The sequence below is a fragment of the Juglans regia genome, chromosome 8, assembly GCF_001411555.2.
Source record: "Juglans regia cultivar Chandler chromosome 8, Walnut 2.0, whole genome shotgun sequence".
Taxonomy (NCBI): domain Eukaryota; kingdom Viridiplantae; phylum Streptophyta; class Magnoliopsida; order Fagales; family Juglandaceae; genus Juglans; species Juglans regia.
In genome coordinates, this window is record NC_049908.1 from 29,975,850 (window position 1) to 29,990,973 (window position 15,124).

A 15,124-nucleotide genomic window follows, 5' to 3' on the forward strand; every position below is an offset into this window, starting at 1 on the left:
AATCGGCCGAAAATCCACTATATAAGGGGTAAAATCGGCCATATACATTTGCTGGCTGGTTCACGATCGGTTTGGCAGTTTGTTGAAAATCAGTTATGTCTCTTCAAAAAACAAATTGTTCAAAGTAGTTATTTAATCCAACCAGGCAACTACCAAAAAACAACAGAATCATCTAAGAATCTAAAAAATCGTAAATAACATAATCATCTAAGAATCTAAGAAAATAGTAAACAACATATTCATTAATCAAGAAAATAGAAAAAACACTAGATAAAAAAAATTTTATCTAGAGAGTGGAGATGATGAAATGAGGGGGATGGTTGAGGAAGCTGCTGATGCCGATGCCGATGCCGTTGGAGAGCAGAGACAGGAGTGGAGGGCTTGAAAAGGAGAGACATGGAGGGCTGCGCCGCTGCGGATTCTGGAAGGGATGAGTCGCTACGCCACTGGAGACTGAGGAGATTGAGTGCTGAGGGCTCAAAATGACGAAGTAAAGAGACTGAGAATATGGTTGTTTAAATCCTAGGTAGAAACGGTTATGCCAAACGTCGCCATTCCTTTTTTTTTTTAAAAAACTGCATAAGCAAAATGACGTCGTTTTATAATAGATTATATATATAATAAAAGAAAAATGGTTTAAGATGTCGGCCGGTTCAACAGTTTTCTATTGGTTCGAATCAAGACCGAACCGGCTGACATCAATTTTCATAAAATTTCATAATCTGCCGATCGGTTCACTGCCGGTTCCGAGCTCGACCGGCTGATCTGAGTCGGTCCTAATCAATCTTTTGGTTTCTTGTACAACCTTGATGGTAATTGATACATGTTTGGCCCTTTGGATGCTTATTGAAGTAAATCGTAAATAAAAATATATAAATATATAAATAAAGAGATACAGTTAGTTATTTTTTCTTTTTCTTTTTTTTATTTTTTTGTGACAAGAGATACAGTTAGTCAATTTGGCATAAAATTCTACCACGAATTGTTTGTGGTGAAATTTATTATTTCTTTTTTATTGTGCGCTTTTCCATTCTTCATGCAATAAAGGAACAAAGGTTGATCATTACTAGATTGGATTAGGTTTCTCAAAATTAAAATTTGGCTAATATATGACTTTTCTACTTTCAATTAATTATTCAAAACTTAAGTTGTATTTGGATGTTAAATTGAGCTGAGTTAAGCTGAGTTTTTTTATGAATAGTAGTGAATTTAATAGGTGAAATGAGTTATGTGGAACTTATCTAAAATGAGTTTAGATGTGTTTGGATGTTATGATGAGTTTAGTACTATTTATAAAAATTTGAAAAAAGTTATAAGTTTCACGTATAAAGATATGTTAAGTTGAAAAATATTGTGATCCTACATGTAAAGAAGTTTTGAGTTGAGATGCGTTTAATAATTTGAAAATTGAGTATTGGAATGTTAGACTCAACTTAAAATTAGACTGAACTGAGTTGATCTCAGCTAAATCTTGCAACCAATGGGACCTTAAACTCAACATTAGATTAGCTATCTCATTCTCTATAATAATAAAATATTATTTTTTTAATCTATTTTTTAATACATTTTTTTTATTTGTTTAAATAATTTTTTATTTTCATTTTCATAACCTCCAACTCTCCCCAACAATTTCCAACAATTATTTTCATTTTTTATTTTTCACAATCTATAAAATTATCATTTCTAGTTGAGCAATAAAGTGTGCTACTACTACTATCATTTTCACAATCCAACAAACTATAAATACATTTATAGTTGCGCATTGCATTAATACAATTTTTCATCAATCAAACTTCAATGGATATTGAAATGTACTTGGAAAGACAGAAGAAATTAATGGCACAAATACTTGCTCAAATGTATGAGCCACCGGAAGGAGAACGAGAACGTGTGGGGGATAGGGTTTGTTAGAAATAATAAAATATACATATGACTTTACTATAGTTCAAATTATATATGACTTGTGTGAGAGTTTTACTGTAGCTAATATTATAGATAAATTTAGTCTGACTAATCCAATGTAGGCCAAATTTGAGCCACATTAACTAAATTATAACTTTCACTGGCATTTGGCTAATGCGAGTGCTCTATAGTAGAGGAGAGGTTGAATAAGAGGTTATCCCTATAGAAATCTAGGAAGAGAGGATTTGAAGATAATGCATATGAGTGCCTAGATTTGTAAAGATTCTCTCTTTTTATAGATGTCTCTTTCATTGTTTAGAGTAGTTGTGTCTTACTTGTGTTATGTCACTTTTACTTTTTTGTATATTAATCATCGTCTTTGTTGGTCAGATGACTAACACAATAAGGAGTGAATTGGATTGTATTTAAAAATTCATAATTATAAATTAAATACACAATATAAATATGAATAAAATATGAAGCAACAGTAAATTTAAAAAGTAAGGGTAAGAGGAAGAAAACAATATTTTAACGAGGTTCAACCACACTGCCTACGTCCTCGCCTTAAGCTACCTCTTGAAAATTTTTAAATTTACTATTCAATCTCCTTCAGGTGGAGACAGAAATCAGTTACACTTTTGAGCAGTACTACTATAAACACTACAAGAAAACTGCTTATTTGTGATCATTTAATTCCAACAAAATGATTATTTACAGTCAAAATGAGTCTGTTTTGGTCACAAATAATATTTTCGCCGCAATTAAATGGCCACAAAAGCCCATTTTTCTTGTAGTGAAATAATCTGTGTAGAACACCCTCCACATTTGCAAACACCTTACACGTGGTGATTCAACGTCTATTCCCTGTGTAGAACACTTTCTACATACACAAGGGTTATAAACACCTTTTTACTGATACAAGAGCTGATAGTGGATAGGTTATCAAAAAACACTCATCAATGAGTGGAATAAAACAATACAGCACAAAACTATATCTCTCTCAAAATGAACAAGAGTTAAGGCTCAATGCTTAGAGAAGAGATATTAAAAGCTTGAATGATTGTTGTAAAGCTTGCAATGATATGTTCTTATATTCTGAATTTGAATATCTCAATTGAGCTATTTATAGACATATGAGACTTCATTTTCAAATTTAAAAAGATTCACATGTCAAAAAGAAGCACCATTCACTTTTTAAAATTTTCAAATAAAAGTTTCTTATTTTTGCAATTATCAAAGACAACATCATTTTCACTTTTCAAATTTTTCAAATCTAATTTTTTATTTTTCACATATGAGAAAATGAGCATGATTTACCTTTCAAAATTTTCAAACAAAATCATCTTCCTTTTACATATGTCGAAAAGAGCATCAATCACTTTACAAGTTTTTCAAACTTAATTTTTTACTTTTCGCATATGACAAAAGGAGCACACTTTATTTTTTAAATTTTTAAAACAAAATCATATACATTTTGCATGTCAAAAAGAGCATTAATCACTTTTCAATATTTTCAAATTTAATCTTACTTTTCGCATATGACATAAGGAGCACTATTTATTTTCTAAATTTTTCAAATAAAATCATCTACTTTTCACATATGTCAAAAAGAATATCAATTACTTTTGAAAAATTTCAAACAAAATATGCACATGTGAAAGATGACAAACAATCATCTTACAAAAATTCAATTTTCAAAATTTTAATATTCAAATATGTCATGCACATATAAAAAATGCAATTTGATATTTTATGAGAAAATATTAATTTTGAACATTAATCCAATTTTAAAATTTATCTAGAGATGTACAAAATTATTCTAATAACTTTATTTGTAAGCTTATTTCATTTTTTGCTCATGTTTGATTTGTTGATGTGCTTGGCTCCATTGTATAGACAACTTGAGTTTGAGAATTCTTTATGCTTGAATTCATTTATTATCATCAAAATTTATATGTAGATATATAATTATATGAAATTTGATACCTTGGGTTCAACAATCCTTAAAGTTTATCTATTGCTTTTATACTCGACACTGGGCTTTCAATGGGATGAACATTAAGGCCTTGTTTGGTTACACAGACGAGATAAAATGAAATGAGATAAGATAAAAATTGAATAAAATATTGTTAAAATATTATTTTTGTTAAAGTATCACTCCCTTCAAAGTTCAAGATTTAACACCTCATGGATACAAACAATCATTTGGAGCCACATCTCCCAGTGAAAAATCAACGATTTAACTAGTTTTGTGTATGGAAACTTCCGAAGGTGCGATGTACGGGATCGGAGTTTGCTCTATAGGGGTGGGTCCGGAGGGTCCTACCTTAGAGAGGTTCCTGACATATAAAATATATATATATTTTTTTTGTTTTGAAATTTGAAAAAATGAAATTATTTATAGTATTTTTATTTAAAAGTTTGTAAAAATTGTAATGACTAATATCTTATTTAATTCAATAACAAACATAGTCAGAACCATACAAACACATACAGTCTACTTACAGAGACAGAGAGCCAGAACACATCAACAGAGAGCCAGAACCATGTGCAAAGTTACAGGTTGATCAAGAGCATCTAGCCGATAATTGTAAGGGTGCCAACTATCAAGAAGTACAATATCTTTGTTTTTATACGGCAGGATATTGTTTCAGGTTGAGGCTGATAATGTAGGGGGCAACAAAGGAACCGCAATACAGATGATCTCCGATCTTCATCGCACTTGTGAGCAGAGGCAGTTCAGGATCATAGTAGTGAGCAATTGGTTTTCCTACCAAGTCAACGACCAGAACCCCTCCAGACCTCCCCAAAAAATATGGTTGCCCTGTGTACTTCAGCGCAATTGCTGCAAACTTTCGGATGAGAGGATATTTGAATGTTAAATACCATGAAAGTGTGTATTCCTGCACAAACAGTGACTCGTTAGAATAATGTGCTGAGTAAGTACTAGAATTCTTCAAAGGATTGTACACCAAAGGAATTGTATTCATAAAATCTTTTGATCGAATTCCATAACGCAAGCAAGCAAGCAAGCAAGACAAGAATTCCTGTAAAAGCAGGACAACTTATATATTAAAGGGAAATTAAGAATCAAATTACCTGTAACAGTGCAATCCAGTAGTGGCCTTCTCCATCATATCGGATGTTATCAGGCATGCCTGGTAGATTTTCGATAAACTTGTCGACTTTTCCTTTTTCGTTGCCACTAATATGATATTTTCTACACCTTCTCCTGCACCCATTATTGGAATCAATGGCTAAAGAAAGTTAACTAACAAAACAGGAACAAGATTTCTTCAAGTTTTTATCTGAACTTCGAGAGCTTTAAAGTGAGAGAGGAATAGATATATGAATGCAAAGAAGTGGACTCGGCAAACATACGCTGTTGTTTCGCAAAAGATGACATGGTTTTGATCAGGGGAGACAGCGACTCCATTAGCAAAGTAAAGATTGGGGAGCAGCACCTGGGTGGTTTTGGTAGCTGGATCATAACTCAGAAGTCTACCATGGGGCTTACCCTCCAACATATCCCAAAAGAAGTCGTCTAAACTATATTTATAGGAAGCATCACTAAAATAAACCATGCCATTCTGTGCAACATCTACAGCATCTGTGGTTCTAAACTTTTGACCCTCGGCCTCATCTGTCAACACCTCCACTTTGCCCTCTGCCGTCACCTTCAGTAGGCCCTAATATTATTTTGTTTTATATACGTACGCACACCACACCAGATTTCATTAGCATGCTGAAGGCTAACCCAAAACATATTTCAAGCCCAAGCATGCATAGAAAAAAACACGTTTCCAAACAAGTCATTCCCCTGATATTTTGTAATTTGATAAATTTCCAAACAGATAATATGGATTACGCCATCGAATGTGTTTCAAAATATCTTCATGACTAGGTCAGTAGGGTCATCCCAATCTCAATCATTGAAGCCCTTTATCTTCTTCATTTTAGACTTTTCATGCACCATCTTTCCAATAATAGATAGATATAAGTATATAGATAGAAACTGAACTAGTTTATTTGAAATAAAATAATAAAAAAAAATTGTGTGATATAAAAGATGATAAAAAAAAATAAAAAATTATATATGATATATGGTATGAAAATTATAAATAGAATTTTTCTTATACAAGACATCATACAGAAAAAGTAGTTACATCGCAGGCTATATAGCTTCGTTTATTTTTATAAATGAGATGATATTAAAGTTAAAAGTTGAATTAAATATTATTAGAATATAATTTTTATTTTAAAATTTAAAAAAATTATAATTGTTTATTTTATTTTATATAAAAATTTAATAAAATTGTAATAATTAAAAAAAACGAGAAGAATTGAAAAAAATTGTGAAAGTAAACTAAGCATAAGATACCTATCAGCTAAATTTATAGATTGGATTCAACAAATCTATTTATTATCTTTTTTTTATCATTCTTTCATCATGTTATGATGTGACGGTATTAAATGATTGAATATTATTTATTTTTTATTATTTATAAATTAATTATTTAATATTATATTATAAAATGACGAGAGGATAATAAAAAAAAAATGCGAGTAATTACTCAATTGGATATGCTTTAGCAAATTGCATCTACCCGAAAACTTTCTACTTTTTATGTCATTGACTCATTGGTGTAGCATGACTTACTGATTGAGTACAACTTTTATCTAATTAGAGTGACGTGGCTGATCTCCCCATAATAACTAACTCATGATACTTTAAACCGTAAGTTAGCTGTGCGAGCTTTACCCTTTTTGGATCGGCAACGACAACTTCCTGTTTAAGTCCGTCGACAGCTATTCCCAGAGGTCTGCCGCCTGTGTTGATCCACTTCTGCACCTCCGAGTCGTTCACGTTGACTCTGTTTATCCAGCCGTCAGCACAGCCCGTGTAGATGACTCCGGAGCTGTGATCATAAGCAACATCTTCTGGTCCCTCCAAGTTCCCCACGCCCACCAGCTCCGCTCCACGGAGCATGTGCTTGTTGCTCGCCGGCGCGGCTATGGCGTGCCGAGTCAACAGATCGGGGGGCAGTGGAGCCGGGTCGAACGAGTCGAGGTTGTACAGAATGCTCGCCGCCACAACGGGGACCAGTACCGTCATGAAAGAGGTGAAAAGCCATGAGCATGAGGTTTTGCTGTTGGAAGTAATACGAGAAGCGTTGGGAGTGGAAGCTGAGTCGGGCTTATTTGACTCAGACATGGTGGGGTACTGAGAGTGAGGGCGTTAGTAAGTGCAGAATCAACTCGGTATCAGGAAAGGATGATTATGTCAGATTAACAGCGCTTATAAACGAGAGCAATATATAAATATAGAGAGAGAGAGATTTTATTTTTTAATACAATTTTTTTATTTATTTAAATACTTTTTTATTTTTATTTTCATAACCTCCAACTATCCTCGACAATTTCTAACAATTATTTTCATTTTTATTTTCACAGTCTATAAAATTATCATTTCTAGTTCATGAGCAACAAATTATGTTATTATTACTATCATTTTCAGAATCTAACAATCTGTAAATACATTTATAGTTACTATGTAGCACAAGGCATTGCATTAATACAATATTTCATCAATCAAACTTCAATGATACTGAAATATACTTTGGGAAGACAGAAGAAATGGCACAAAGACTTGCTGAAATGTTGCATTATTATAATTCATATCATATATTGCATTATTATTGAAATGTTGAGGTAGTAATGGTCAATGATCTATCTTACCTACCTTTCCATCCTTTTCGCGCTGCAGATCGCTGTCTCATGTACGTAGGTGCATGGCAATAATTGTAAGAGTCCTGCCACATTCGATGCATAGTTTTGACATGTGGCCGCCATTTGCAACGTCGACCAGTTTATATCCGACTTCAGGAGACGTTTGTATGCGTATTTCATTTCAGTTTATCTTAATTCATCTCAACTCATCTCATTACTATTCATTATTATTCAGTAACTTTAATTCATAAATTTTATTATTATTTATAACTCATTTCATTACTATTTACAATCTATCTCAACTTATCTCAAATCATCTTCAAATTCAAACATCTCCATACACCACTTATCACTAATCTTATTTCCAAGCCACTCTTTTATTCAACAAATTAACAAATTTGAATTCGTCGACTTTGAGTTCCTGCGTACCGTACCACATGATTATCCACATGCCGCCGTGTATTATATTGGATAATTATATTTGTTTGTAATTTTCACATGTATTATTATTATTTTTTTATTTTTTTATAAACTTGATAATATTTAGATAAAAAATTATCTTTATAAATTTAGTATTTTGGATGTGCTACTCTTACCGATAAGAGCTTGTCAATTGAATGATAATTTTATATGTTAGCCCATTTATATAAATAATGGTGTTTTTAATTAAGTATTATTTAGAGTCAATTTTTGAAGAGCTTTTAGTTAATGAATGGTTACTATTGTCTAGTACTTCTATGAAAAGATTTTATGTTTTTTCAAAACTATTTTTCAAGAATAGCAGCAAAGGTGATTGGATATCAACAGAGGCGGAACTAGAATTTGGTGTCTGGGAGGCGATCGGCAAAGTGTGCGGTATGTGTCAACATAAGTAATATGTACTTTTTGCACGTGACTATATAAAAAGATAATCATATGTCATAAAATTATACAATTTTTCTCGATTTATTCATATTTTTCTAAGCTTAAAAAAAAAAACTTATAGATTAAGAATAAACTTGAAAAAGTATCTAATAATATAAAAGTCGTTAGATTTTTTATTGTATAATTGTATTACTATTAATAAGTGAACAAAAAAAAAAACATGTGAAAAACTAATAAATTCTTCACAAAAGAAAATAAATTCTTCACATACTCTCTATCTCTCTAGAAACGTCTCATAAATCATCTAGCTAGATAAATTTACTACCTCTCATATGCAAAAATCTTCCAGATTTGTTTTAATTATTAGATAAACTTTCTTGAAACTTCTAGCTAGTAAATTAATTAATATGTGGTTAAAAACATCTCAAAGGTTGTAAAGAAAGATTATGTACAGGTGATATGCAAGAAATTTAATGAAGTCGAGAATGACCCAAATGAAAAATAAAAAATAAAAAAAAATCATGTAACTATATATGTAAGCTCAGAAAGACAATAAAAATTTATATGATATCATTGATATAAAACTAGACAAACTGCACAATACACACCAAAGGCAAATAAAGAGAGATAGAGATGTCAAATCGAGACTATTATTAATTTATGTTAATGGATTTAAAGATATTTGAGTGATATACTTTGTGTTTGAATGTTGGGGGGCAATCTAAAATATTTTAAGAATATTTATACTTAAAATTATAATTATATAATATATAAGACTAATTTTTAAAATACCGCCCCCCAACCTACAACATAGTTCCGCCCCTGGATATCATGCAGATGAGCAAAATCCATCAAAATTGACCATGAAGCATGGTATGTCGACATGTATATATATGAACAGATCGATCCTACAAATAATTAAGAATCGTTTCCATGTAGCTTGGGACTGGAAAACTGCGATAGTACTGTCCTTTAGAAAAGTTAGAGGAAGGATGGAACCCTACATTAATTAAACTCAAGTTGGATCGGAATCATCATGTAAAGCTTGAATGTCCGTCCTGCTTTTGTATAAAATTAATCCTTTGTACTCAAATTTAACATCTCATATGTGAAAACAGATTGGTAAGTACTTGTGTGGTATTCATTATCATGCAGCTTCTTGTTATGTGCAGATGCTACCAAAGAATTTTCCAACCTGCAGCAATTAGTTTCAAAGATGAAAGGAAGATCCACTGGTTAGCATTATTATATATCATTTTGTAATTGATTTTCTGGGAAAGTGTAAGTTGAAGGGGGATTATATATAGAACCCCAAGCTGTATGGGTGCCAATTAGTGCTACTGAGCTACAAGGTCGGTGGGCATTATTAATTTGATTTGGATGTATCCAGGTTTTGTTGGTCAGTTTACCATAAATATCTCAATTCATCTCATTTTATCATTATAATTTTTATAAATTCTTCTATAAAATATAATAAATAATTCAACTTTTTCAAATTTTAAAATAATAATAATATTAAAAAAATATTCTAATAATATTTTACTCAATTTTTATCTAAAACTATCGCATTTCATTATCCAAACCCCACCTTAATGTTATGCTAGCAAAACCAAGGGCGCTTTTTCTTACTCTCAGTTATCAGAATTGTTATAGTCACAAAGAAATTATACAAAAATAATTTTACAAACTGACACGCTACAAGGAAAATGGACTTTTGTGGCCATTTAATTGCGGCGAAAATGTTATTTGTGACCAAAACAGGCTCATTTTGGCTGTAAATAATCATTTCGCTGGAATTAAATGGCCACAAATAAGCAATTTTCTTGTAGTGACGTGACTTCATATAATTCGTTAGAACTAATTTACAAAAAAATAACTATACAATCTGATGAACCACATGAAGCCACGTTAATTTGTGAGATTACTTTTATACGAAATCACATCAATTTGTGAGATTACTTTTATATAATCTCTTTGTAATTAAAATATTTCTCTTATTTATGACTATTGATTTACTTTCTGCTCAGAATATATATTTAAGTTATCGTGTATGACTTTTCAGGAGCTCAAGAACGTGAAAGAAATTATGAAGGCACTTGAGGGATTTGGTGTAGCCTCAAATCTGTTTTTTTTTTTTTAAAATATCTGAGACGGTATAAATCAAGGTAAAATATATCTTGCATTTCTCAAATCGGTTTTTAAATTTATAATTAAACTACCAGATTTTGACAACTTGCATCATAATATATATAGATCAGATCTAACAATTTAATTTTGTATGTGAAGGACGCGGCCCGAGTACTTGGAACCTTGTCCAGCCTACAAAACACAGCGTCAACAGTTCAGATCTAACAATTTAAGATCAACAAATTAAAAAAGTATATGATATATAGATCATTAATCTTAATGGTAAGTTCTTGATTGATGGCGTAAATTGATAGTTATTGGAGAGTTAGTTTCCTTTCCTCCGCTTGCTGGGGCCAATAATTTTTTACTAACCTTTGAACTCGACAAATAGAATACAAAATAATAGGATTAGAGTCGATCTTAATTCGGTTTCAATCAATTGATAATTTGGTCATTTTCAAAATCAAAACCTTGTAACCTCCTCCTCCTCCTTCTTCTTTTTCCTAGAATAACAACGAGGTCATGCCTCTTATTATTGAAATCCCTCACCAGAATTGCTTTCCGTCAAGCTCTCCAGCACATGGAGGACATATTTTTCGGCACAAAGTCTTGCCATAACCATCTCCTCCAAGCACAATTCGGGCAATGCTTTCAAGTCACCTCCCAAGCTGATATCATTATAAATTCACCGTCGACCGTATGTTTCCATACACATAAATCCTCACCTTGACGCACCCAAAGGCCAGAACGTCTGATTTTCTCCACCACTTCTTTTGGAACGAGTTCCCTTAATAACTCATAATTTGGCCCTGTATCCTCCATCACCTCATTCACCTTTAGTTTTGCATCCCCTACCACTGAATTCTCCATTGACAACGGTCCATCTCCCAGCCAGTTATCAAACCAGAAACTCACCTGTCCACACCTAATGAGCCACCTCGAGTTGCAGACTACACTCGGTAAAAGTTGCATAATGCTCCTCCAAAACCGAGATCTTTGCCCCAAAGACATAATCGAAAACAAATGCGCATTACCCACGTATTTAGAGGCAAAGAAAGTGGACCACAACGTACCTCATTTAATTAATTTCTAGGCGAACTTCATAAGCAAAGAGTGTTGAACCTCATTTAGATCTCCAATTCCAAGTCCACCTTCATCCACTTGCAAACATATTTTTCTCCATCAAATCCATTTCCTCTTTCTATTCTCCACACTAGATCCCCATAAAAAATTAGAGAAAATCTTTTTATTGTCGCGAATACTCCATTTGGCAAATTCATAACTGAAAACATATGAATCGGCATACTATTCAAAACATGCTTAATTAGAATAATCTTACCTCCAAAGGATAAGAGTTTATTTTTCCACCCTGCTAATTTTTTTTTTTTTTTTGAACTTTTGCAAACAAGGGGTCAAACATCCTCACTTTCATTCTTCCCAAGTACAGCGGGATCCCCAATATGTGCAAGGCCATATCCCTTCCTCAAAACCAGAGATTCTCTTCAAACCATTATTTCTTTCATACAAAATATTGGGAAAAGAAGAACATTGAAGATTTGTTAGGACTAATCATTTGCCTAGACATTACCTCATAACGGCCTAATACCTCCATAAGCCTCCGCATCGATGTCTTGCCACCCTTAGTAAAAATCAAGAGATAATCTGCATACAACAAATGAGTAATCAAGGTTCCCCCACTTGAATTAAAAGGCTTGATACTTCCCAACTGAAAACATCGATTTAGCATCCACGACAACACATCTTGAGATAAAATAAATAAATAAGGTGAGAGAGGATCACCATGTCGAAGACCACGTGACACCTTAAAAAAACCCTTGGTGCAACCATTTAACATAATTGAATAATATGGAGAAGATATAGCAATCAAAATAAGCTCTCGCCATTTATCTGAAAAACCCAATCTCCGTAAAACCTCCAAAAGAAACCACCAATTTACTCAATCATAAGCCTTGGTCATATCAATTTTTAACATCACATTACCACCCCCTTACATTTCTATTAATGCCATGTACCAGTTCCTATGCCAAAGACATATTCTAAAAAATACTCCTACCCTGAATGAAAGCTGCCTGCTTAGGAGAAATTTATTCAATCAAGTATCGAAGCCAAACAGCAAACCATTATCTTTGCCATAATTTTATAAACAACCGAGTAAAGGCTAATAGGCCGAAACTGTCCAAATCCCGCATGCCCATCCACCTTAGGGATTAAAACTAAATTTGTAGCACCAAAAAAAGTTGTTAATGGCTTCCCCTCAAAAAATTCTTTGGCCATTTCAACAAAGTCATCTTTAACAACATCCCATGCTAGTATAAAGAAACTAGCAGAAAAACCATCCGGCCCCGGGCTACTATCCGACGGAATAGACCAAATGGCTGCTTTGATCTCTTCTATAGATGGCATCGCGCACAAAAGTTCATTTTCCTGCACTGAAACCAACGGTAACAGCAACTCTAGTGCTGAGACATCATTCTCTGTTCTGGATGCAGTTAATAAATTCTGATAAAACCACACCGCACCCTCATGAACCTCATCCAAAGACCCTAGAATTTTCCCAACGTCAAGCACCATCCGCTCTACCATTTTGTTTTGTTTCTTAACTCTCATCATGGCATGAAAGAAAGCAATATTACCCTTTCTGCTAGCCACTTTACACAAGACTTTTGACATGCCAAGACTTCCTCCTGATGTAACCATTTCAAGTGATTTTGCTTGCACGTTAATAACTCACTCTCGGCTTGTGATGAATAGTTAACACTAACCTCTTGTTCCAAGCAAAGAATGCGATCTTCAAGTAACTTTAGTTCGATTTCCATTCTTCGGAAATGTTCCACATTCCACTTCTGCAGAACTCCTTTCAAGAGTTAATTTTCGACTAATCCGCACCATAGCACATCCCTCCACTCTACGACTCCACACCTCCTGCACTAGAGGAAGAAAACCTTTATGAGACCCCCACATACGTTGGAATCGGAAAGGCCTTACCATCGACCTCCTCTCCCTGATTAAAGGAACCATCATTGGGCAATGATCTGAAGTTGTTCTTGGAAGATATTGAACATGCAAATCTCCAAATAAATTTTCAAAATTCATGTTAACCAACACTCTATCCAACCTTGCCCAGATTTGTCTTCCTCCTAATCTTCCATTACACCAAGACAACTGTTGCTCCTCGTACTAAAGATCATTCAAACCACAATCATCGATGCAATCATTGAACTCAACTTTCGCCATGGAAGCCTGCAAAATATCACCTACCTTCTCATTGTCATGTCGAATGATATTGAAATCCCCCGCAATGAACCACGAGAACCCATGAGGGTCTTGTAATTTTAAAAAATCCCAAAGCTCCAATCTTTTCCAGCTGAAACAACTTGCATATACAAAAGTCACAAGAACTCGGCCACACCCATGAACAAACCAGCCACTAACTGCTTGATCCGACATTAAAATCATCTCAAAATCAAAATTGTTGTCCCAAAAAATCCAAACTTTCCCCCCATCCTCAGCATTTATTAGCACTAAGAAAAGGCACTAAAAGAGCCACCACTGACAGGCGGCTTTTATTCAAAATACGCCAAAGTCTACATTTCAATGAAATAATTCCCCTAATATTCCACGTAAGTATGTTCATTATAATTAAATAAATTTTTTTGAGCGAGTACGTCGCTCCAGTACCACTATGGATTTTTCTTTCCTTACCCCCTTCAACTTTTTAAGAGGTACGTTCATATCAGGGTCCGAATCAAAATATTTTGCGGCTAATTCATTCAATTCTTCCTCAGGCTCAACATCTGAAACTGCTCGGCAAGCCAAAAACTCATCACTGAATTCTTCAGTGCCCAACGCTTCCTTTTCTACTATACCTCCCTAATTCAAATTCCAGCACTTCGTCAACTAACCTCAACAAACTCCTGGGTGAAGGCCTCACCGATTCCTTCTAATTCTCCTCATCTGTATCCTTCTCAGTTAATTCAAACCAGCTATCCCACATGTTCTGAACACGATGCGCACTTAGTTGGTTCCCTCTACCCACATCATCACCTTGATAATCACCATCACTTGACACCCCAATGCACTAGGTTGATCCTTTAGACAATCAATCTGACATTGATCATGCACCTTCCCATTCAACGCCACAAAAAACACCCATTTCAATCCCCTTTCTTCCTCCTTTTTACGAGCCCGAATGGTCTCGAATATTTTCTCTCTTCTCGCCATAGAATGAATCTCAGCCTCCATGTCCTGATTTAGCACCGAGGTGTCTTTATCACGAGACCCCACTATACGGTAAAGCATCATGCTTCTCCTTATTAAGTAATCACTCTCTCAGTGAACACTTGTTTTCTAAATGCCCATGCTTCCTGCAATGCACACAAAACACTGGGATTGTCTCAAAAATAACTTCTTGGAATTGACTCTTCTCTAACCCCGGAGTACCCAACCAGAATCAATGTCTCAAAGGTTTTGAAACATCCAT

The 15,124-nt window shown here is 33.8% G+C and overlaps 2 protein-coding genes across 3 annotated transcripts in view; both read right to left on the bottom strand.

Annotated features, from left to right (window-relative positions):
- LOC109004516 (probable disease resistance protein At4g27220) overlaps positions 1–15,124 on the bottom strand; it is a 963,953-nt gene that overhangs the window by 533,256 nt on the left and 415,573 nt on the right. The gene's annotated exons all lie outside the window — the stretch shown is intronic.
- On the bottom strand, positions 4,328–7,188 carry LOC109021195 (protein STRICTOSIDINE SYNTHASE-LIKE 5-like). The gene is made up of 4 exons (XM_019003787.2): positions 6,665–7,188; positions 5,284–5,591; positions 5,002–5,134; positions 4,328–4,805 (listed from the first exon to the last, which is right to left on the bottom strand). The coding sequence occupies exons 1-4, from the start codon at positions 7,115–7,117 to the stop codon at positions 4,533–4,535; spliced, it is 1,167 nt and encodes a 388-aa protein (XP_018859332.2). The 5' UTR covers positions 7,118–7,188; the 3' UTR covers positions 4,328–4,532.

What these genes read in the sequence shown, in the direction of transcription:
- LOC109021195 (XM_019003787.2), bottom strand. Translation starts at nt 7,117, where the DNA reads ATGTCTGAGTCAAATAAGCCCGACTCAGCTTCCACTCCCAACGCTTCT. An exon ending in TCGTTGCCGATCCAAAAAGG is followed by an intron (nt 5,592 to 6,664) that starts GTAAAGCTCGCA and finishes AAATAATATTAG; the next exon opens with GGCCTACTGAAGGTGACGGC. An exon ending in ACTGGATTGCACTGTTACAG is followed by an intron (nt 4,806 to 5,001) that starts GTAATTTGATTC and finishes CTGTTTGTGCAG; the next exon opens with GAATACACACTTTCATGGTA.